At 44.3% G+C, this 22,435-nt stretch overlaps 1 protein-coding gene across 2 annotated transcripts in view; it reads left to right on the top strand.

Moving 5' to 3' along the window:
* Positions 1-22,435, top strand: part of NCAM2 (neural cell adhesion molecule 2) — a 1,313,898-nt gene that overhangs the window by 1,017,010 nt on the left and 274,453 nt on the right. For both annotated transcript variants that reach the window (XM_085623062.1, XM_085623061.1), the window contains one exon: positions 11,910-12,083. In XM_085623062.1, the coding sequence (XP_085479188.1) occupies positions 11,910-12,083 (174 nt within the window). The remainder of the gene's footprint in view (positions 1-11,909; positions 12,084-22,435) is intronic.

Raw genomic sequence — 22,435 nt, forward strand, 5'->3', positions numbered from 1 at the left:
TGGTCTAGCAACCTCCTAAATCACAGACTGAAGTGAGGCCCCACAGGATACTGTGGGAGGTTTGATAAGGAATATAGCACCATTGTTGCCCCCTTAACAGAGCTAACTTCAAAGAAGCAGGCCAGGAAGGTGATCTGGACAGAGCCTGCCAGAAAGCCTTTGATACCCTTCAGGAGGTCATGTGTACAGCACCTGTACTAAAGGCCCCTGACTTCTATAAGGATTTCATAGTGCAGACAGACACTTCAGGGCAAGGCATAGCGGCTGTCTCAGCACAATTAAATGAGGAGGGCCTAGTTCAACCAACAGCCTTTATTAAAAGACTGTAAATTTCACAGGAACAGAGGTGAAGTGCAATTGAAAGGGAGGTATTGGCTGTAGTCTGGGCACTATAGAAGCTAAGACATACCTGTTTGGGACTCACTTCCAGCTTCAGGCAGACAACAGGCCCCTCAGATGTCTCATGCAGATGAGGGATGAAATTCAAAAACTGTTGAGGTAGTTCATATCCCTCAAGGAAACGGACTTTACCTTGAACACCATTCTGGGTCAGACCATGCCAATGCTGATGGCCTATCCAGGTTCTTCCACCTTAGCTGATAAGAACTCCCAAGAGGTTGAATAGTTTTCTCCACTTTCAGCTGTGGGGGACGCAAATTAGACATGTAACCCTTAGACTGGCCTTCCCCAAAGTTCTTTGCCTTCCTAATCCATTTTTTTTGGTCTTGTCTTCATTGGCCTTAGGACTCTGCACACTTTATAACTGCTAGCCAGTGCTAAAGTGCATGTGCTCACTCCTTAAACATGGTAACATTGGCTTATCCCCAATTAGCATATTTAATTTACTTATGAGTCCCTCGTAAAGAGGTACTACATGTACCCAGGGCCTGGAAATTAAATGCTACAAGTAGGCCTGCAGCACATATTGTGCCACCCACTTATGTAGCCCTTTAAACATATCTCGGGCCTGCAATTGCAGCCTGTGTGTGCAGTTTTTACTGCCATGTCCACCTGGCAAAATAAACCTTTTGACAATTACAAAACCTTTGTTTTTAGCACATATGTAACCACTAGAGGAGAACGTGGGCAACCCAGACGGTGCAATATATTTAAAAAGTAGAACATGTACTTTTTAGTTTTATTCCCATAGAAAAACATTGGATTTCCCTTATTAAATTTAATAAGCTGTAATTTCCAAATGGGAGCAGGCGTCCAGGACATATTTGCTGTCTTTAGAATTGTAATGAAAAATCTTATGGGGCAGTCACATTTAAAATTACAGTTTAGAATATGGCACTTTTAGAAATATATAATTTTCTTGCCTTTCGCCCTTTAGTGTCTGTAGCCTGTACCTCGGTCACATGACTGGATTTAGATGACAGGTGAGCTTTGTGTATTCCTCCTAGACAGTCACATACAAGAAGGAGCTTAGGTGTGCATGGATGGGCCATCACTGGCAGGATGGGAGAAGGCCCTGGGCACAACCCCCACTTACACTTGAATAGGCTGCATCCTCACTTTACTCAAATGGTTGCATACCCCCTGTAGTTAGTCTGGAGCCAGGACAGGGTATGTAGGATGCATGGGGACTTTGAAGGGAAAACTCTAGTGTCTCTCTCATTTCAAAGGAACAACTGGGTTTAAACACTGGACCTCAGATACCACCACTTCAGTACACGTCTGGACCCATAGATATTCTGCCAGGAAGAAAGACTGATGTGCTGCTGAAGGACTTTCACTCTTCTGGACTGCACTCTGCTGGGTACTACCTTGCTGTGCTGCTGCCTGCTACACTGTCTGGGTGAGAGGACATGGACCGGCATCTTTTGAACCCAGTACCCCAGAGTGACTCTAAGGGCTAGTTGGCTGGTCTCCTGACTTGAGCCTCAGAGACAGAAGGCTCCAACAACCTTGATCTTCACCTGGACATCTCTGAGTCTACCCTGCCACGTGGTGGTCTACTTTATTAAACATGACTCTATTTTTCTAGCTCTGTTTTGGCTCCTTTTGTGGTGGCTGTTCACTTTGTTACTGTAAGTGTTGCACAAATACTTCACGATGAGAAGAACTGTGGTTGCTGTTTGAGAAGGGTTTAAATCTCAAACTAGAATCATATTGTCTCCTTACAGCCATTTACTTTTGAACCCTGATGCCTGGATACCAGCGTCCCTCAGGGGCAACCAATCCTTCCATTCCTTTCAATACAGTTTTAGTATTTTTGTGTCTTCGAATTATGACAGACTTGACACAAAACACACTGTTGTGACACCGAGGAGTTGCATTCACTAATTTATGCAATCTTGCTGTTGTTAACAATAAAGTGGTTGTTAGATAGCACACCACAGTTCAAGTGCCACTTACTGTTGCTACTGCTGCCACCGTGGACAGAGAAATCCTGTTTACCTACTAAAGGAGGTGGGTCTGCTGAAGGACGCTGCGCTGCCCTGCAAAACCTACGGCAAATTTGACGCTTAATGCCCTAACACCCGGGGTGTGGACTTCAGCCCCCAGGGTGCACCAGGCAACCCACAGCTGCCGCAAGTGAGGGGGAGGCGTGGCCATCACGCTTAAAGTGCTGCCTCACCCCGTGACGCAGAAGATCCTTACTGTTACTACTGCTGCCACCGTGTACAGAGAAATCCTGTTTGCCTGCTAAAGGAGGTGGGCTGCTGCAGGACTGTGCGCTGCCCTGCCAAACCTACCACAAATTCAACGCTTAACGCCCTAACACCCGGGGTGAGGACTTCAGCCCCCAGGGTGCACAAGGCAACCCACAGCTACCGCAAGTGAGGGAGAGGCATGGCCATCGCGCTTAAAGCGCTGCATCTCTACCTGCGACGCGGGGAGCGAGCGGGACGAAGCACGGTCGAAGCTTGGACCAAGGGCGGGCCCGTCTGAGGCCGTCCAAGACCGGCAGAGACTGGACTGGGCCACCCCCCTAATATTCAAGTTGCAAGTATAATCCTGTAGTGTTACTTATTGTTGTGTTCATTTACCAAACATGATTCAACATGAACAGGCGGAAAGTGGGTCCTGGGGTTGTGGGTACTTTAGATGCGTTCCTCTCTAGGGCGGAATCCGCCCTGAGTCATGAAATACAGCTTACCGAACGTAGATTATCATTGGAGCCACTGCAACCCTTGGTTAGTCTTGTGTCCACGACCCCCCCTGAGAGTACTGTTGGTATCAGCGCTGCCCCATCGAGCAGCTTGATTATACCGCCCTCATTGTTATCAACAAATCCAAAAAGTACTGATACGTGCAACGCTTCACCAGTCCCAGCCCCCTGTACTCCCACTGTAAATACAAGAAGCCATAAAACAAGACAGCCTAAATGTAGGCTACCACCTTCAAAAAAAAGGAAATTGCTGCCCCCCCCCAAGCCCTCAAAACTGGCTTCTAAACCCAGTGCACGGAAGGTGGGTGATAATGGGCACAAAGACAGCATTAATGATAGTACAGCTTCTAAAAACCCATGTATGACCCTCAATACTGATGCTGTAACAGAGTTAGCCACCTGTATGTCTGAGGATGGGTTCCTCACCCAGATAGGCAATAAACTTGTGGCCATGATCAATCCACTATTGGATAAACTGACCCAGATAGAGGGTAGGCTGACTAAGATAGAGCAGACTCTAACCAGTGCTAGGATAAACAACACCAATACCAACGAGGGACAAGGAGAAGGATTGGTCGCCCAGAACGAGAATCGATCATGTTCTAGGGTTTGTGTTGACATCCCGCCATGCCCCGCCCCAACCACAGGAATAATCAACCCCTGAATAATATTAATAGCAGTACCAATTCCCATTGTCCTTCACTTGTTGGGGATGGGTGTCCCAGGGTGCCCCTGAGTAGGAGTGCTAGATTCACCCCACATAATCACAACACGTTGCATCTGTCTCCGGATGCAACACCATACACGGTGGTTCTGGCAAACGTCCCAGTCATCCAGCCCACGAGTCAGGAACACTGGTCTTCACTGAGGAATAGGGCACTACATTGTTTGACATCTAGGACTGGTATCAAGCATCAGCTTTTTTCCAATTTCAAAATGGTTCGTAGGACATCATGGATAGGTAGTTCACATAAATGTCTACCAGGGGACTGTGTGGTGTTAAGTTTTGGGTCTCCAGGGCTGGTCCAACATATTCTGGACAGGGCTGGCAATATACAAATTAGGGAGAGGGATATCAACATCTTCCCCCTGGGCTTTTTCTACCAACCGACTACAAACAGAAAAGGCATAAACGCGGGGTTGGTGCGACAAGCCCATGAAACACCAAGCTATCCAATCCCTATTTCCAACCGTTATGGGGTGTTGAAGTCTTTGGAAGACATAGACTGACTTGGACCTGGTACTGACTCATTATTACAAGGTACAAATAATACCATGGGTATTCCAAAGGATGGAACGGCATCCTACCATTTTTCTACCAAAATACCAACCCTAAATGGGAATAATGGTAACATAGAGGAAGGACATGAGGAGACTATTTCAGGCAAGTTGGGAAATGTAGTAGAAGGGGTGACCCCGAGAAGTGTAGTAGAAGAGGATTGTTCAGTTTTCCTGCCCTGTTCAGAACCACAAGCAGGAGTTATTGAGTTCAATGATGGAAGCACCCAAGGGGCAATGGTCTACATTGTTATCTCTAACCCCCCTGATGTTTCTAACATGCCATTACTAGGGCATGGCCAAACCAATCTTTCATTGGCAAGATGGAATATCGCCGGTCTCTCCACCAAAACCCACTCTTCTGAATGGTCAACATTCATTGACAAATATGATATCTGGGCATTTCAAGAAACCTGGGCGCTCGATCAAATTTGTTACCCAGGTTTTTTAAATTACTTCAAGCCTGCACAGAAGGGACAAAGGAGCAGAGCCAAAGGGGGACTGATTATTTGGGTCAAACAGAACGCAGGATACATAGTGGAGGAAATTGAGATCGATTGTGGGGACCTTTTGGCTATAAAATTGCGGATGGGTAAGGTTTTGAACATACTGTTCATTAATGTATATGTAAGAGGGACACTCGGAGGTAAAGAATCGAGTACAGTCACAATCCTGGACGGGGTTTTGGATAGGCACAGGGGACGTAGTAGCCTGATTATTGCCGGGGACTTCAACTGCACCTGCGAGCGCTTAGACTGTGAAGAAAGTAATCTTAGTAGAGATGAGGATGCACAATGGGACATTCCATCGTTTGATCTTCCACCTATTAAAAAATTGACTAAACTGGCACTTCAATTGAAAGGGCTGTGTTTAGAACGGGGCATTAGGGCAGTGAACGGGAGGTCCCGGTCCGATGGGCGGGGTACACACACCTTTAATAATGGCATGAGAAGTAGTAGGATCGATTACATCTTCCTTAGTCTGGAACTATTGTCGTTTTTACAGGATATGGAAGTCTATGATCGGCTTGAAAGCAACCATAACCCGTTAGTATTGACTATGCAGGTCCCAGGCCTACCTAACTACGTATGCCAGGAAATAGTAAAGGATGTAGTAGGAGTGGAGTCTTCTAATGACTCAAGGAGAGTGAAAAGGACTAGTGTGGCAGCCAATGAAGGGAACCTAAGACATATGGAGGCACTGGTTGAGTGTTCCCTGGGAACTATTATATTGCAGGCTCACAATGACTTGTTTTCCAAACTTAAACCTTTTTTTGTAAAGAAGTCCAAGAAACAGGATAGGAAGTTAAGTCCAAAGGCAGCCCCCTGGTACAATAAACTATGTAGAGAGGCTTACAGGAGACTAGCGAGAGCAATTAGACTAAGGAATAAGGAAGAGATCAGAGTGGAAAGGGCAGGCTATAAGCGAGTTTTATCACAAGCTAAACAGGAATGGGATGAGCAAAACCTGCTCAGTGCCAGCCAGGAAAAAAATATGGCCAATTTCTGGAATATTGTCAAATGAGGCAATGGTACATTGAAACCACTCCCCATCAACCACGTTGCACCCGAAGTGTAGACCTCTCACTTTGAGGCCCAGTTTACTCCCAGCAGTGATTATATAGCCCAATTTCCAAAGTCCAATCCTATTTACAACTTGCATTTCTCTATACAAGAGGTCCAAAAAGCCCTTAAGCAAATCCCAAAAGGTAGGGCACCTGGACTGGACTGCATCCCAGCGGACCTGTTCATGTTCAATAGTGAAAAGTGGGTGAGTTACATTCAGACTCTAGCTAATGCCATAGCAAGTGGAGCCCCCTCCCCTGAGACGTGGTCAGGAGCAGAGATCATCCGGATCTTTAAGAAAGGGGATCGATCGAAACCTGGCAACTACAGGCCTATAAGCCTTATTGACTATATCCAAAAGATATTTTCAAGGCTGGTCTTAACCAGAATCCAGACATGGATGGATGAAACAGGCATTCTATCACCCATGCTGGCTGGGTTCCTTCTGGCCACATAGAGGCACTATCGACCAGGTTCTCAGGTTTGCAATCATGTATTGGAGGGTGGTAATCTTAGGTTGGCGGCTTGCTATTTGCAGCCTTCATTGATTTAAAATCAGCTTTCGATTTGGTGCCCCGAGATAAAATGTGGAGCACCTTTCATGATATGGGAATGCCGCCAGAATTGTTGGCCGTTTTAATTACCTTGCATAATTCAAACTTTGCTCAGGTACGTTGGGGTGTGAATGGGGAAGTTACGAACACGTTTCCCATCGCCAAGGGGGTACGCCAGGGGTGTGTGCTTGCCCCAACCCTGTTTTCTCTCTTTATTAACAGGGTCGTGGAATACTATTCAAATCATCCAACAGATTCTCTATCTTTAGCTGGCCAGAAAATACCATTGTTAATGTTCACGGATGATACTTTAATATTATCCAAGACCCAGAAAGGGCTGCATTTAGCCCTCACTAGGTTCGAGAAGTTTTGCCGCTACCATGACCTCGAGTTTAACGTGGAGAAGACAAAGTTTATGGTTCCTTACAACTGAAAGGCCATCAAAGGGAGGGTCTTTATGAACAAAGCACAACTAGAGCAAACTGATGTTTTTACATATCTAGGAGTAACCCTTGAAAGTAAATTAAAATGGATACCCCAGATTAATAAGATGGCCCTCAAACATGCCCAACTGGCAGGTGCCCTTGTGAAGGAGCAGAGATTGTCCTATACAAAACCAGTGGGTCCTGTACTGACGATTTACAATTCTTTAGTACCTCAGTACTTTATGGGGCGGAACTATGGGGCTTTTCAGATTTAACACCCCTGATTGTAGCCCAGAATAAGTTCGTCAGAACCCTACTTTCCCTACCTCCATTAACGCCCCTGTTGCCTCTCTATCTTGATCTGGGTTGCAACCAGTTAGAGGATATCGCTCGTTTCAGACCTGTGGCACTTTGGAGAAGATTATGGGCTACTCCCGAGCAGTCTCTATATGCCCGGGCACTGCTTGAAATCAGGCAGGCCGACACCTCCTGTAAGATCTCCTGGTTGAGAAAGATTAAAACCACCTTGAGCGACATGGGGATGAATGGTATATGGGAAAACCCCGAAGCTAACCCTCTTCCTTCAAAGAAAGAGTTCAAGACAGCCTACTGGAACATGGTTAGGATGAAATGTTTTTCGTCCATGATGAGTCAAACCTTGACGAGGGATTTCCTGGAGAAGAAACATGCTCAGACGTGAGTCCCGTGCACTCCATGCCACTGGAATCAAGCTATCCTGGCTGAAGAGGGGTGAAACCCCGAAACCGGTCCTAGGATGCTTGGTTCCATTCCAGGGAGGACCTGGCTTGGCAGTTCGGGCTGGACTGTTCCCATGAGGCACAAGGTCAAGACTGATTTGCATATGGCTGGGTTCAAACTGGAATGGCATGGTGAGCAAAAAAACGATGGATTTAGGCCCAGATCTCTGTACTGGGGTGAATGTATGACATTGTTCTGCATTCTGTCCATCAAATGTTGTTTTTGCATTTGTCACCCCGAGTGGTACGGGTATGCTCAGACGTGAGTCCCGTGCTCTGCATGCCACTGGAATCAAGCTATCCTGGCTGAAGAGGGGTGAAACCCCGAAACCGGTCCTAGGATGCTTGGTTCCAGTCCAGGGAGGACCTGGCTTGGCAGTTTGGGCTGGACTGTTCCCATGAGGCACAGGGTCAAGACTGATTTGCATATGGCTGGGTTCAAACTGGAATGGCATGGTGAGCAAAAAACGATGGATTTAGGCCCAGATCTCTGTACTGGGGTGAATGTATGACATTGTTCTGCATTCTGTCCATCAATTGTTGTTTTTGCATTTGTCACCCCGAGTGGTACGGGTATGCTCAGATGTGAGTCCTGTGCTCTCCATGCCACTGGAATCAAGCTATCCTGGCTGAAGAGAGGTGAAACCCCGAAACCGGTCCTAGGATGCTTGGTTCCAGTCCAGGGAGGACCTGGCTTGGCAGTTTGGGCTGGACTGTTCCCATGAGGCACAGGGTCAAGACTGATTTGCATATGGCTGGGTTCAAACTGGAATGGCATGGTGAACAAAAAAACGATGGATTTAGGCCCAGATCTCTGTACTGGGGTGAATGTATGACATTGTTCTGCATTCTGTCCATCAATTGTAGTTTTTGCATTTGTCACCCCGAGTGGTATGGGTATGCTCAGACGTGAGTCCTGTGCTCTCCATGCCACTGGAATCAAGCTATCCTGGCTGAAGAGGGGTGAAACCCTGAAACCGGTCCTAGGATGCTTGGTTCCAGTCCAGGGAGGACCTGGCTTGGCAGTTCGGGCTGGACTGTTCCCATGAGGCACAGGGTCAAGACTGATTTGCATATGGCTGGGTTCAAACTGGAATGGCATGGTGGGCAAAAAAACGATGGATTTAGGCCCAGATCTCTGTACTGGGGTGAATGTATGACATTGTTCTGCTTTCTGTCCATCAATTGTTGTTTTTGCGAAGAAACATGAGTACCATTACGAAACTTACTGGGATTACATTACGGTATCACTCGACAGGAAATTGTATCATTAATACAGAGTGGGCTCACTTCCAATTAAGACTTTTACCGGCAAATGGCACCCCCTGAATGACGATAAATGTAACACATGTCTGCTGCAGAGGGAAACCATAGCACATGTTCTCTTTGTCTGTCCAGCTTATAAAGCCCCTCGATACAGATGGCTCAAACCAATCTGTCTAAACCTTGGTACTAGGGAGGGCACAGAGGCACTAAGGATTTTAAAGACAGACACAAGTAAGCCCATAATATTTGCCCTAGCGAAATTCTTGGGCTGATGTGGGCCATTTGCAGCAAAATTGCTAAAGCTCGGAATGCAGCTAATATGTAAAGGGTTAATCCTCTCACAATCAGGCCATTGTAGTTATATTTAAATATATGTTAGTTCCCAGGATGATATTAAAAATATTCTTATGTAACTGATTTTATAAATTTTCACCTTTTTAAATGGAAATATGAATGTATAGCAGGAAGGACTAATTTATGGTTTTATGTGAATTATTTATATTGGTTTTACTAATCTTAAAACATTTGTATGGTTAAGCCGCTTTAACCTTTAGTTTATGGTGGAAATTAATGGTCCACAAAATGAACTTATTGATGTACTGTTGTTTTTAATGATTTGAAAATCTAAAAAAAGACAAAAAAAATGCACAAAAAAACGTAAACGCCAGTTCTAATTACTGTAATTAACAGGTGTTGCTGTTTCTCAATGTCTGAGTACTCAATTCACCAGCCTCTGAAGGACTGAGGATTGACTAGGTCTTGCTAGGGCAGGTGAGCCGTAGTTCGCAACAGATGCCAGCAGTGAGCATTTAACACGAGTCATCTTGCCAGATGTTGCATTAGCATAAAGGGAAAGTCCAGACTTTAAAGTCATCAGTGCATGGTTAAATTGTAGTTTATTGATAGGTTTTGTATCACATTATTGTAGAAATCTTAAACTATAAAGCAAATGTTTCATAGCTATAGCAGAGTGATGTGCCCATTCCATGAGTCCTGCAAGTAACCAAGCTACAGTTATTCCAACTTGGACAATTCTTTGCCTTCTTGTGATATTACAGAAAGCTGTAGACAACGGGACGGTTGCCATTGGTACTTTGATGGCTCATAAGAAGACTGTGCTCATATTACAAAGACAGATGGCAATGAATCCATAATTTGCATGAGAATCAGTGAATAGGTGTTGGTTGTTTTTTTCTAATTGTAATTGTCGGTGTTTTGATGTGTTAAATTTGTTAATGGCGATGTAACATGCAAGTGTAAGCCCAGAAACAATAATTACGCTTCACATGCCCGAGCTTGTGAACGCGTTTGCAGCATTGTAATTAGTCAGTATGAGGTGTGTGAGCGTACAGGGAGAAAAAAGATAAATCGCAGTCCCCTTAAAGCACCCCTGCTAGAGCAAAACCCGCGAGAATATTCAGCTGGTGAAGTTTAAGTGTTTACTGTCGGCTGAAACATCAGTTGCGCCAAAATCGGAGGTGCACGTTTTTTACTTTAACACAGAGTTTTCGACAGCCAAATCTCTAGGTGAAAGTCTAGCCTAAATGAGGAATTATCACAAGAATTGCACCTGGAATTACCGATTTCCCAGTAATCCCATATTTCTTAGCAGACCCTTAAAATCCATTTTGGAATGGACCAGACATTTCTCACCCTGTAGGTATCGGTGCCAGGGGTGTTACACATGCGCCTACAGCCCCATGCTGTGCGGACATGCCCCCACATGTTGAGGGGGCCCCAATTTAGCCCAAGGTCAATGAATATCTGTGCGATATGTCAGACACAGACACCTCCTCACATTCTGCAGGGGGCCCCCATCATTTTATGTTACGTCACTGACCAGTACCTCTGGTATTGGTAACTCTGGGGTGGTGAAGACTCCCCCCATTCCCAGAGCCACTTGCAATAAGGGCCTAAGGGCCTCATTTACAATATTTTGATGCATGGCAGTATGGGAAGCATTCCTGCTGCACTGCTGTGCATCAAAATTAAAGGGCAGGAATGTGCTGTATCTACATGATACTGAGCACTTCCGTCTTCTCATCTGCACCAGCACACAAACAGCAGCAGTGCTCCAACGCAGACACCCTTGCTTAATGTTGCAAGGGTGCCTGCACTGAGGAGGTGATTGTGTTTGTGCAGAAAGGGACACATTCCTCCCCAAAAATAATCATTAAATGTATTTTCCTCTTTCTATGTGTGCTGCAGAATGCAGCACGCATAGAAATATGATCAAAATAGGAGAAATACAAGTATTTCTCCTCTTTGTGCCACTCGTATGCCTCCTCTGGGGAGGCGTAGGATTCTGACGCATTTCCAGTTTTACTAAACCTTGTTAATCTGGGAGTGCGTCAGGTTCCATGGATGTTGCATGGGAGCACCCATGGAATGCCCCTTTCACGCAGAGTTATGCATGAAAGGGACACACTTACATGGCCATGAAAAGTCACCCAGGGTGACTTTACATGGCCTTGTAATTATGGGAAAGGGCATGGCAATGCCGATGTGTCAATAAAAGTGATGCACCAGCAGCGCACTGGGCTTGTAAATCAGCCCCTAAGTGTTTAACAAAAGAAAAGCTTCACACCAATGTGTAAATATAAATAAAATATTGATGCAAACATACAACTAAATGTGTGGTAAGAGAGTGGGGACCAATGCACATACTCCGTTTGTCTGGGAGACTTTATCTGCCAATGAGGCTCCAAATGCTGCAGGCATCATCTTTCTATAGGTAGCCGAAGCTGTAGACTTCATCTTTCTATAGGTACCCAAAGCTGCAGACTTCATCTTTCTATAGGTACCCAAAGCTGCAGACTTCATATGTCTTAATGTACCACACAGTTCCAGGCTATACCTCTTAACTTGTATGTCAAGGCTGCACTAAATAAGAATTTATGTCTACAGTTGCCAATCTTACTCTCTTTTCTGCTAATATTTTGTAGATGTGCCATCCAGTCCATATGGTTTGAGGATCATAGAGCTGTCACAGACATTTGCCAGGATAACTTTCAGCAAGCCAGATTTACACGGTGGCGTGCCCATTCATCACTACCAAGTTGATATTAAAGAAGTTGCTTCGGAAACGTGGAAAGTTGTGCGCTCCCATGGAGTTCAAAGTGAGTTATCCCTAGGGATTTCCACACTGTTATTTATTTATTTTTTAATTTGTGAATTGGTGATTAATGTACGGTAATTGAGCCATTGTTAAAGGCAAAATGGTACAAAGGTGAATGGTCTTAACAATATAAGAAAACTTGCCTTTGATATTCCCAGAGCATGATTGCATGTGTTCTTGTTGATGACTGAGCTGGAAACCAGCACTTGCATTTAACCCAAGTTACAGTGACCACACCTATGCACCAGACCTAAGCGATTTTTTAATAAAAAGATTTGTGACGCTAAATTGCACATCTAGATTTCCTGGTAAGTGAATTTTATCATTGTAATGTGTGTTTATGACGGTTACTTTACTGTAAATGTGTATTACCAACTTAAGGGTCTGTAGCAGTCATTACAGATGATAACTAATTTAAGAGTAAGAGGAAGCAAAGTGAAGGAAAAATAAAGTAAATTAATACAAAAAAGGAAACAAGCATTTGCAAAGCCATATTTTCTGCTGGTTAGTGAAGTACGCTTGCTAAAAAGTAGGCGACTTTACTTGTTGCCTGAACTGCATTGAAAGCTAATCCTATAATTAAGTAATATATCTTGGGTACAAGAATATGGAAGCTGGGAGGGGGCCCTTGGCTTAAGAGACTAGCAGAGATAAGTTGTACCCTCAAAGAAGAATCTTATGATGATGGGATTTGTGGTGGTAGAGCTGCAAAAGAATGTAAAACACCAGAATATATTTTACCATAGATATGTTTGACAAAGGAACAGTGTTTTACTCATTTTCATTACAGATTTAAGAACGTACGTATGCATGTCTTTACTTTGTGAACAAAAAAAGCTGTCAATGCATATATGTTATCATGACATTTTAGTAAACCAATTAACACAAAAGGGTTTTTGAGAATTGCGGGGTAAGACATCCAAATAGCAAGCACTTCCTAAAGAACACATCAAAAGCGGATTCCTCAGCAAACTTAATGCATCAAGGAGTGCCCACTGGTTCTCAAGCTGAATGTTGAATCTGCAGTCTAACAAAAGTACTACTTTTTGTCCCCATCACATACACCTAACAGAAACAGACATGGAACGATGTATCAATCTTGAAATTGCTGTTTATTGATGGACAGTCACACCAAACAATGGCAATCACAAACGTTGAAAAAAACACACATTATTGCTAATGGCTGAAGGAGGCTGACCCAAAGTCCATTCTGTCTATGTACTTGTTGGGAATGACCATCTTTTGCATTTCATTCCCCCAGATTTTGTTGCCCACAGGGCTCTACATTATTACTCCTGCTAACCAGTGATAAAGTGGTTGTGCTCTTCCTCCTAAACATGGTAATATTGTCATATACCTAATTGACACTTTCAATTTACTTATAAGTCTCTAGTATACAGTACTTTATATATTCAAGGCCTTAAAATTGAATTCTACCTGTGGGCTTAAGAACTCTTTGTGCCACTCACTAATGTAGCCCTCTAAAACATGTCTACATGCCTGCCCATGCAGTGTGGGTGTGCAGTTTTAAACTACCATTTCGACTTTGCAAAATAATTCTTTGCCAGGCTGAAACATTCTTTTTTTATTACTCATAAGGCACCCGTAATGTAGGCACTGGCTTGCACTATTACCTTTAATAACTGTTAAATTCAGTTTGGGAATGTTAGGCCTCTCAGCCTTATAGTGGTCTTCCCCTCAACTTTTTGCCTTTCTTTTCAATTTGTTCTGACCTCGGTTTTGCTGGTTTTAGGACTCAGGACACTTTACCACCACTAGCCAGTGCTGAAGTGCTTGTGTTCTCTGATCTAAACATGGTAATATTGGCTTATCCTGAATTGGTACATTTGATGTACTTATAGGTCCCTTGAAAAGTAGCACTCATGCGCCCCGGGCCAGTAAATTAAATGTTACTAGTGGGTCTGCAGCACTGATTGTACCACCCATTTCAGTAGCCCTTTAAACATGTCTCAGTTATACCATTGCAGAGCCTGGGTGTGTATTTTTAAACTGCCATTTCAACCTGGCAAAATAAACCTGTTGCCAGGCCCAAACCTTCCTTTTTAATACATATAAGACACCCTTGGGTTCAACCCTGGAAATCCCAGAGGGCTGAGTGCAATGTTTTTAACAAGTGGAACATGTACTTTCTAGTTTTAGATGCCGTGGTAGTGAAAAACTCTTACATTCGTTTTTCACTACTGCAAGGCCTGTCTCTCCCATAGGATAACATTGGAGTTGCCTTATTATATTTTGTAAGTGTAATTTCCAAATGGGAAGAGATGCCCAGTTCCTGTTTGATGTCTCTGGAATCCTAATTTAATATCCTAATTTATGATAAAGTCAGATTTTAAATTACAATTTAAAAAATGCTACTACTACTTTTAGGAAGTTGCCATTTTCTTGCCTTAGCCTTAGCCATTTGTCATGTGTCTGGATGTAGTTTGCAGTTGGGCTTTGTGTATTTCTCCTAGACTGCCACACACAAATGGAGCTTAGGTGTGCCTGGATGGGCCATCACTGGCAGGATGGGAGGGAGGAACTGGACACAGCTTCACATACACATGCATAGGCTGTGTCATGTCTCCACTCAAAGGATTGCATTCCCCCTGTAGTTATGCTGGAGCCAGGGCAGGGTAGGCACAACTGGGTATGAATACTGGACTTCAGACACCAACTCTTCAGTAGACTTCTGGACATGTTGATACTCTGCCAGGAAAAAAGACTGCTCTGCTGCTGAAAGACTGCCACACTGCTGGATTGCACTCTGCTTCGCTCTTGCTTTGTTGTGAATTAAAGAATAAATGAATGAATGTATACATTTATTTGTGTGATTACTTAAAATCATTACAAAAAAGGCAGAAGAACAGTCAAGTCAAAGCAATTCTAAATACAAAAGTGCTCGGTAAAATCATGTCAGCAAGTTTATGTATAATACATTAATTCTCACCCAGTGACTTATAGTTGAGTCATTTTTCTCTGTGGCAAATTAAAAACAGGGCTTGTGTGAATATTTGGGGTTGTTCATTTGCCAGTCTTCAGTAAAGTGCTGGTGCTTTTAGGCTCAACGTGCCGCAGTAGGGAGAGTGGTGCTTTGATGTCACCATGTCTGTGCAGACATACCTAGAGTGTGCGGGGTTGAAAATGTCCTTGATGGCATTGGGTCCTGCCAGCAATGGGGAATCATATGGAGACAGGGTCCCTGGTGGCTTGAGAGTCATCTAGATGTTGGTCACTCTCTGCTGAGGCCATTTTGTCTTTCAGAAGGGAGAGGATGACCTGCATAATTTTACCAAAATTGGCCATACCATTCACACTGTCCAAGGTGTAAAGCTGACTGATGGATTCAACTGGCCTGTCGCAGAACCAGGCAACTTAAACGTATGTGTGTCAGTGACTCCCTTTTGTATTTGCACAGCCTGCACTCCAGGTTGGATACAGTTCTCTTAAAGGAAACTGCTAAGATCTGATTTAGGACCCATCTCCCCATGGCCTGAATAAGGTGAAACTTTGGTGATGGAAAAATATGTTTCATAGTTTTGAGCAAGTCCCTTGCCTGGAGAAATTCCAAGTCTAGAGCACGAGACCAAAGGCGCAGTTGTTTTTTATTGCTGTTTTGACAGTTGTGTAGTCAATGATGTTCGGGTCCCAGATCTCCAATGCCATTTGCAAGGATTCCTTTGCTGCAGTGAGTTTTGCAGACTAGAGGTTGTTCAGTCTAGAGAAGATTATTTTAATAAATACCTTCATAGAATTGTCTGGGGCCACGATTGCCAGGTAAAAATATTTTGCCAGTACGGCCAGCCCTTCTAGTTTTTGTTGGGTGAGGTCAAATTCTAGGTGGATCAAGGTTTTTCTAGTCCAGGAAGGAAGATGAAATAGTTCCTTGTAAGCTGATCATTGTATTTTTTCCAGATCCTCAGCAAGCATGCCGTGAATGCCTGCTGCGCGTAGCTGACTGATGGAAGGAGTTTGGCCCTTATTACCCTTCTTATGGCCGCCATTGTTGGACTGTCGAGAGCGGCATTTAGCTTAAAGAGGGCATATGTGACCATCTTCCCTGTCAAACTCCTTTTTTGTAGGTGGAGTGAGGGACAGCCTGTTTTGCACAGTCAAGCACCCAAGTAGTTGTAGCCTGGTACACATTCCAGGCTGCGTGTTCCCAGCTGCCACTTGGTGATCCTTTATTTTTGAGAAGCCTCCAAAGCTCACTATTTTTGATTCACTTGCATTGGCTACCAGCTCATTCTGGAGGTTGTACTTAGCAAGTGCATCAAGAGCTTTTTGAAGGTCTACTTTGGTGTGATCCAGAAGGACTAGATCATCTGCATATTGCATCAGGTGAATTTTTGGGTTCTGATTTTTTGAGTGTCAAGAGAGGCTCCACATAGCGCTGGGCCTAGGTCTGCAGTGTATTGATTGAATTATAATGGTGGCAGCATGCACCCCTGCTTTAGCCCTTGGTCTGTAGCAATCATTTCCATGGCGGACTCCCCAGTGAGATTGATGCTTACCCAAGTGTTAGAATACAATGATCTAAAAGCTCATAGTAATTCCAGGCAGATGTTCCATTCTTCCAGTTTCCGCTAAAGGATGTTACGGACTACCTCATCAAAGGCTGCTGAGTAGTCAATAAAACAGGCGAAGACTCGAGGGGATATGCGAGCTACTGCTTGTTGGGCGAGGTATGAGAGAGCTATGATATTGTCAACTGTCAAGTCCCCTGATTAAAGCACTGTTTGGTAGTATGGTAGGAGACCTTCGGTTTGTGACCAGTTCGCTAATTCCCACAAGAGGTTGCTGGCATAAGTCTTTCCAACAATTTCCAATAGGGCAATCATATGGTAGTTTTTCTGGTCGGTGTTGGCCCCTTTCTTGAATATAGGCTGCAGTAGAGAGCCCCTCCATGAGTCTGGCACTTCTTCCAGGAACCTATATTCTGCATAATGGTGTGAGGGTAACTGCCCAAAGGTTTGTGTCCTCCCTGAATAGGGAGCCTGGCAGGCAATTTGGGCCAGGGTGCAGTTTCTTCTGATTCTTGTTAGGACGATATGTACTACGGCTTCACTTGGGTCATCATGTGCTGCAGGAGACATGGACGCCTCAGCTGCCGTTTCTTCTGTTGTTATGTGCAAGACATGTTCGTTTGGGCAGGTGCTGTACTGGTCTCTGATGTAAAGTGACTTCAAGGCTCCCATTATTTCTGGTGTTCTCTATGGGACATTTTCGTTTGCGCAGATGTTATCCTGATTACTGGTGTAAAGTGACTTCACATGTGAAACCCATGTCTCTGCTGATACCGAGTTTCCTCTATTTGTTGCCCTGAAGGTTAGTTTTAAGGTAGTGCCAGAATTGTTGGGTTTTACTGGGTGCCAACAGCTCAAAGATTTGCATCAATTTTTCCCCAGATGTGTTTCCAAATAAGTTGTTTGTTTTGCTGCTAGGTGTACCTCCTTTTTTGAGGTTTTGCTGCTTTTTTTTCCTATGTGCTCTTTGTTTTGTCTTTAGTAACAGTGCGCTTTGTTTGATCTCCGGGAGGGTCCCAAGGGTATGAATTATAGGGTTTGTTTTGCTTTTAGGCCGCTTTCCTAGGAGGAACGAGCCCAATTCTAGTGCCAGCTTTTTCCAGGCCTCTGTGGTGTCTGGTTTGTTCGTCACTGGTGGCCAGCCTTCCCAAGTACATTTCCAAATATCAACATTCTTAATGGTCGTTTATGACCATTTTATTCTCTTCAGGAGTCTGTGCTGTTCCTTGCCATTTGTGCTCCAGAGGGGCGAGAGGATATATCATTTTCTGGATGTTACATCCGAGTGGAGCAGCAAGGCTACGTGGTTGCCTTCATCTTTAGGCAGCACAACGTAGCGTAGCATGGCTTCGGCAATGCGCTGGCTCAAAAAGATGAAATCAATAGTAGTTTGATTATTAAAAGTGGGCCGGTATATTGACCCGGCTCCAATCCGTGTAGGTGTTGAATCTTGTATTGTCACCGGCAATCATACCATGAGTGTTACGTTCTCCCAGCCAGTGTATATTGAAGTCTCTGAGAATGATCATTTCCAGGGATGTGTGCTGTGCTATTAGTTTTTTGATTTGGTTGATTAATCAGCCCAACTTATCGGAGGGCCCTGGAGGATGTAGTATACTTTAATAATTAGTGTCGGTAGAGGACCTGCTGTGCTATTTGATCTTTTCAAGATGCAGGCTAGGATCATGTCGGAGCTGTTTAATTCAGAAAAGCTCAGCTTTAGAGAGTGCTTAACGTACATGGAGATGTCCCCAGAAGACCTCCGGAACAGGTTGGTTTTCCTAGCGGGTTTATGAAATTCTGTGTATCCTGGTAGTAGGGTTGGAGTTAATTTCCACATTTCTTGCACGCAGATGGGATCTGCTCTCTCCAGAAACATAGTCGCAGCCAAACTTTGGAAGATCTTATAAATGCCTCTGATATACCATGTCATGATGTTCAAAGGTTGTTGTCTACCTTTCACATAGTTGGAGCGGAGGGGCCCTTTACTAGGTGTGTGGTTGCATTTGTTCTGCATGTTGGAGGAGACCCATCCCCTATAGTCTGAATTAGGTGAACGAGTAGGCAAGATAGTGAACTGCATGTGTTAGTGGCGGTTTCTTGCCTACCCCCATTCTGGCCATCTAGCCTGCACCTAATGTTCATTTCCTCCTTTTCAATTGGAGTCCCCACTTGGTTGTCCCCTTCAAGCTTTTTTGTGCTGATATGATGCCTGCTGCCCTCTCATCAGGTCAGAAGGACTGGACATGTATCTCTTTAACCCAGAATTCTCAGTAACTTCAACGGCTAGTTGGTTGGCAACCTAATCTGAAGCCTCATGGACATATCAGGCTTCCAACAACCTTGTGTCTGCACCTGGACTCTGCCATCTGTGAGCCTACCCAGCCAAGTAGTGCCAACCTAGTCCTTGACCCTTGTAAGTGGGCTTAATTTGCTTTGCCAGGCTCTGTGGGTCCTGTGGAACCGATCCATCTCCTCTGCTGCGTAGATTAGATCCATTGCAAAGACTTGCTTCACTGCCACAACCCATATTGCCAACAAATCCCCCACTGCAAAATGCATCCTTGGTACAGGCCCTCGTATCTCTTATCAGCTACAGCCCCGACGATGATGTCAGATGCAGCTCTTAAGGAACCGAAGCATTGCCCCAACTGTGTACCGCATCCACATAGCTGGACTTTGCATCGCATGCCCCAATGAGGGAATTTTCGAACCAAAGCATCACTTCGGCTGTGTGATGCATCTTTGTTGCGGATCCAGCAAACGCTGTACATACCAGGATTTAAAGTACTCTGTTCAGCGAGCCTAACTGGGTCCCTACAGCTGGCCCGCAATCCATCATGGTCGACCTAAACTTGTGCCTTTGTCCTGGTCGGATTTGATCAGAGATCTACAGTTAGTGCTTGATACCTCTTGGCACTGTTTTCTTTATGAACTTGAAAATTCAATCTCTGCTTCTATCAATTAGTTTTTTTTCATTTTGATATTGTTTTAATTACTAAAATCTACTCTAATTCTAATTCTAATTCTATTGTGGGCTCCTTTTGCGGTGTGTTTTCACTGTGTTTCTGTAACACAAATACTTTACACATAGCCTCTAAATTAAGCCTGACCGCTCTGTGCCTAGCTACCAGGGGTTTGCTTGTGCCTTACCCTGACAAAGATTGCGGTTGCTGCTTCACCGGGGCTCACACCCCAGTCAATCAACAACCCAATTTCTTACAGGGAATAGCTAGAAAAAATGGTGCAAGGACTCTTTTTAATAGTAATTTAAAATACAACTTAACAGTCAAGTCAAATGTTATGTTACTTTTTTTGGAAATGGCTTACCTGCCAGTGTCTAGCCATCACCTGTCCTCTGAAGGCACCCCTGTGGTGAAATGTGTATTGATCCCTAACAGTGGACAAAAGGCACTGATAGTGGAGTTGGTAGCACCTTCCTTCATAGAATGGCCAAGTGGGCAGTTCTCAGCCCCTTCCTGAGCTTCAAATGATGCCTCCTTTGTCACTGGGAAATGAATCTCCCACCAAGGCCTGCCTCTCCTTTGACTCTCTAGTCAGAATGGCACCAAACCTAGTGAGGATAGAAGAACTGATGAGAACTGATTTAGCGGGTGGACAAAGGCTTGCCCTTCAACCACAGGTTGGCACTGGGCATAAAAGTAGATCCACCAAACATTTCATCAGAACATTCCTGGACCTGTGAAGAATCAGAAGAAGGGCTGTTCTGCTGTCTAAGTAAAGTGGAGGAGGTATAGGTCTGCTTTCTTTGAACCCAGGACCCCAGAAGTGACTCCAAGGGACCGTTGACTGATCTCCTGTTTGAGCTACAGTAACACAACAAGTTTCCAGAAGCCTCTCTCCATTTAACTGCCCAGCTGAAAAGTTCCAACTGCATCTGCCCTAGACCCTGCTGCTGGCCTCTGATGGAGTGAGTTCTAACTCCCATGTGGTTCCACCCAGGTCCTGGACCCTAAGCTGGTATTCGAGTTTACTCCTCTATTCCTCGAAATAGGACTTAGAAACCTTTTACCAATGTTCTGCGTGGAGAGCTGCGGGTGACCGGATCCAATTTCAAAGCTGAAGTCATTGAATCAACTTGGTGGTTTGTCCACCTGAAGGAAAATTACTTCTAGAAAAATGTCGAATTTTGAAGGGAGAAGGCTTCAATGGGACCAAAGCTGAGCATCAACCCATTAATGTTGAGGGATTCCTGGGCAAAGACTTTTGACATGGCCTTCTCAAATCTTTACCATCTTCGTTGATGACTGCACTAGAATCCCGCTCTTCAGCAACCTCGCGTCGACGAGGCCTGCTTTGGATCGAGCATGCAGCTTGCACCACCAGTGACTCATCGATGACCACTTTCTCTCCATAAAGGTTTCTTAGTCAGACAGTGAACTTTCCATCGGGATGAACCATGTCATTGTATCCAACCTGTACACCATTGAGATAGGCCTTAACTTTTTTTTTCTTTCTGAAAAAAATACATCTTTTGTGCTCATTGTTTATCAGAGAGACCAGGAAACTTCGGGAAGTATTGAAAAGTCCCACACCTCTCACAAGCGAGTTGGTAAAGACCAGGGGCCATATTCTCCCTGCAAGTCTGACTCCTACTACTCTTTCACAGATCTGTTTGAAAATAGGAGTTCTATGCGTGACCATCGAGCCAACTACCTTTCAACTTTTTTTGCATTGATGTATAATCATTGGACAACTTAATTTTACAAAAAGGAAGGTGATTAGGATCTCCTGCTAATATAACAAGTTTTATGCCAACCTTCCCAGATGTCCCAAAATGTTATCCTTTTGGAGGGCTGGCCACTACGATCTAGGCTATGTACCCGTGGATCTGATGTAAACCATTCCCACACCATTGGAAGGCTTGGGAGAATCCACTTCTGACATATCTGTTTACATGCAAGCAAAATTAAAACAAAGATGAGAGATTTTTGTGTTTTTAAAAGATTCAAGGGGTTCCCCCATTGATAACCCCAAAAATAACCAGTGCCAAGCTTACCTTGATTTTTTGATGCATTATGTCTGAGAGCACCTTCCCCACTTATTGCCAGAAGATCTCCATTAAGGGACACTGCCAGAACATATGGACATCGTCTGCCTTTTCCTCACAGCACTTGGGGCACTTCCTTCCCTCCCAGCTTCCTAATTTCGACAGCTTCTTTGGCATCCAGTATGCCTTGTGTACAGAAAACAAATTATTTTTCCTAAGAGGTGCGGACTTAATGGATGACCAAAGAAAAGACATAAATACTTGCCACAAGGTTTCCAAGTCCAGACTTTGCAGGTCCCTCTTCTAGATCTCCCCGGGCAAGGTAATCTCTTTATCTCCAGCCTGGGCTAACATCAAATACCACTCAGAGATTTCCTTTCGTTGGAGTGATCTTTTTTCTATCTTGTCCTCTCAAAAGCAGTTACCTTTTCCATCTTTGCCTAGTCCCCTTGCCCAGTTTGCAAGTTGGTAATATCTAAATTTCAACAAGTTACCGCCCATGATTTTTGCCAGAGACTCCCAGGGGACTAGTAGATTATCTTCTATAATTTGACCCTATGTGTGTACTCCCCATTTAATCAGGGGAATTGCAAGCTTATCTAGAAGACATGCCGGTGTGCTGGGGGAGTTCCACATCGCAATAGAACTTCTATAGTATGGTATTCCTAATGTCCGTCTAAATTGATAACACAACTTACAGGCAGCAACAAGTATCGTAAGTTTCACTTTTCTGTAGTATATTGGGAGGCCAAATTTAAAGCGAAAACAGTTCCCCCTCCTAGGGAGGTCTCTTGTCAAGGCTCTAAACCGGCCTTG

The sequence above is a fragment of the Triturus cristatus genome, chromosome 8 (assembly GCF_964204655.1).
Source record: "Triturus cristatus chromosome 8, aTriCri1.1, whole genome shotgun sequence".
In the NCBI taxonomy this organism is placed as follows: domain Eukaryota; kingdom Metazoa; phylum Chordata; class Amphibia; order Caudata; family Salamandridae; genus Triturus; species Triturus cristatus.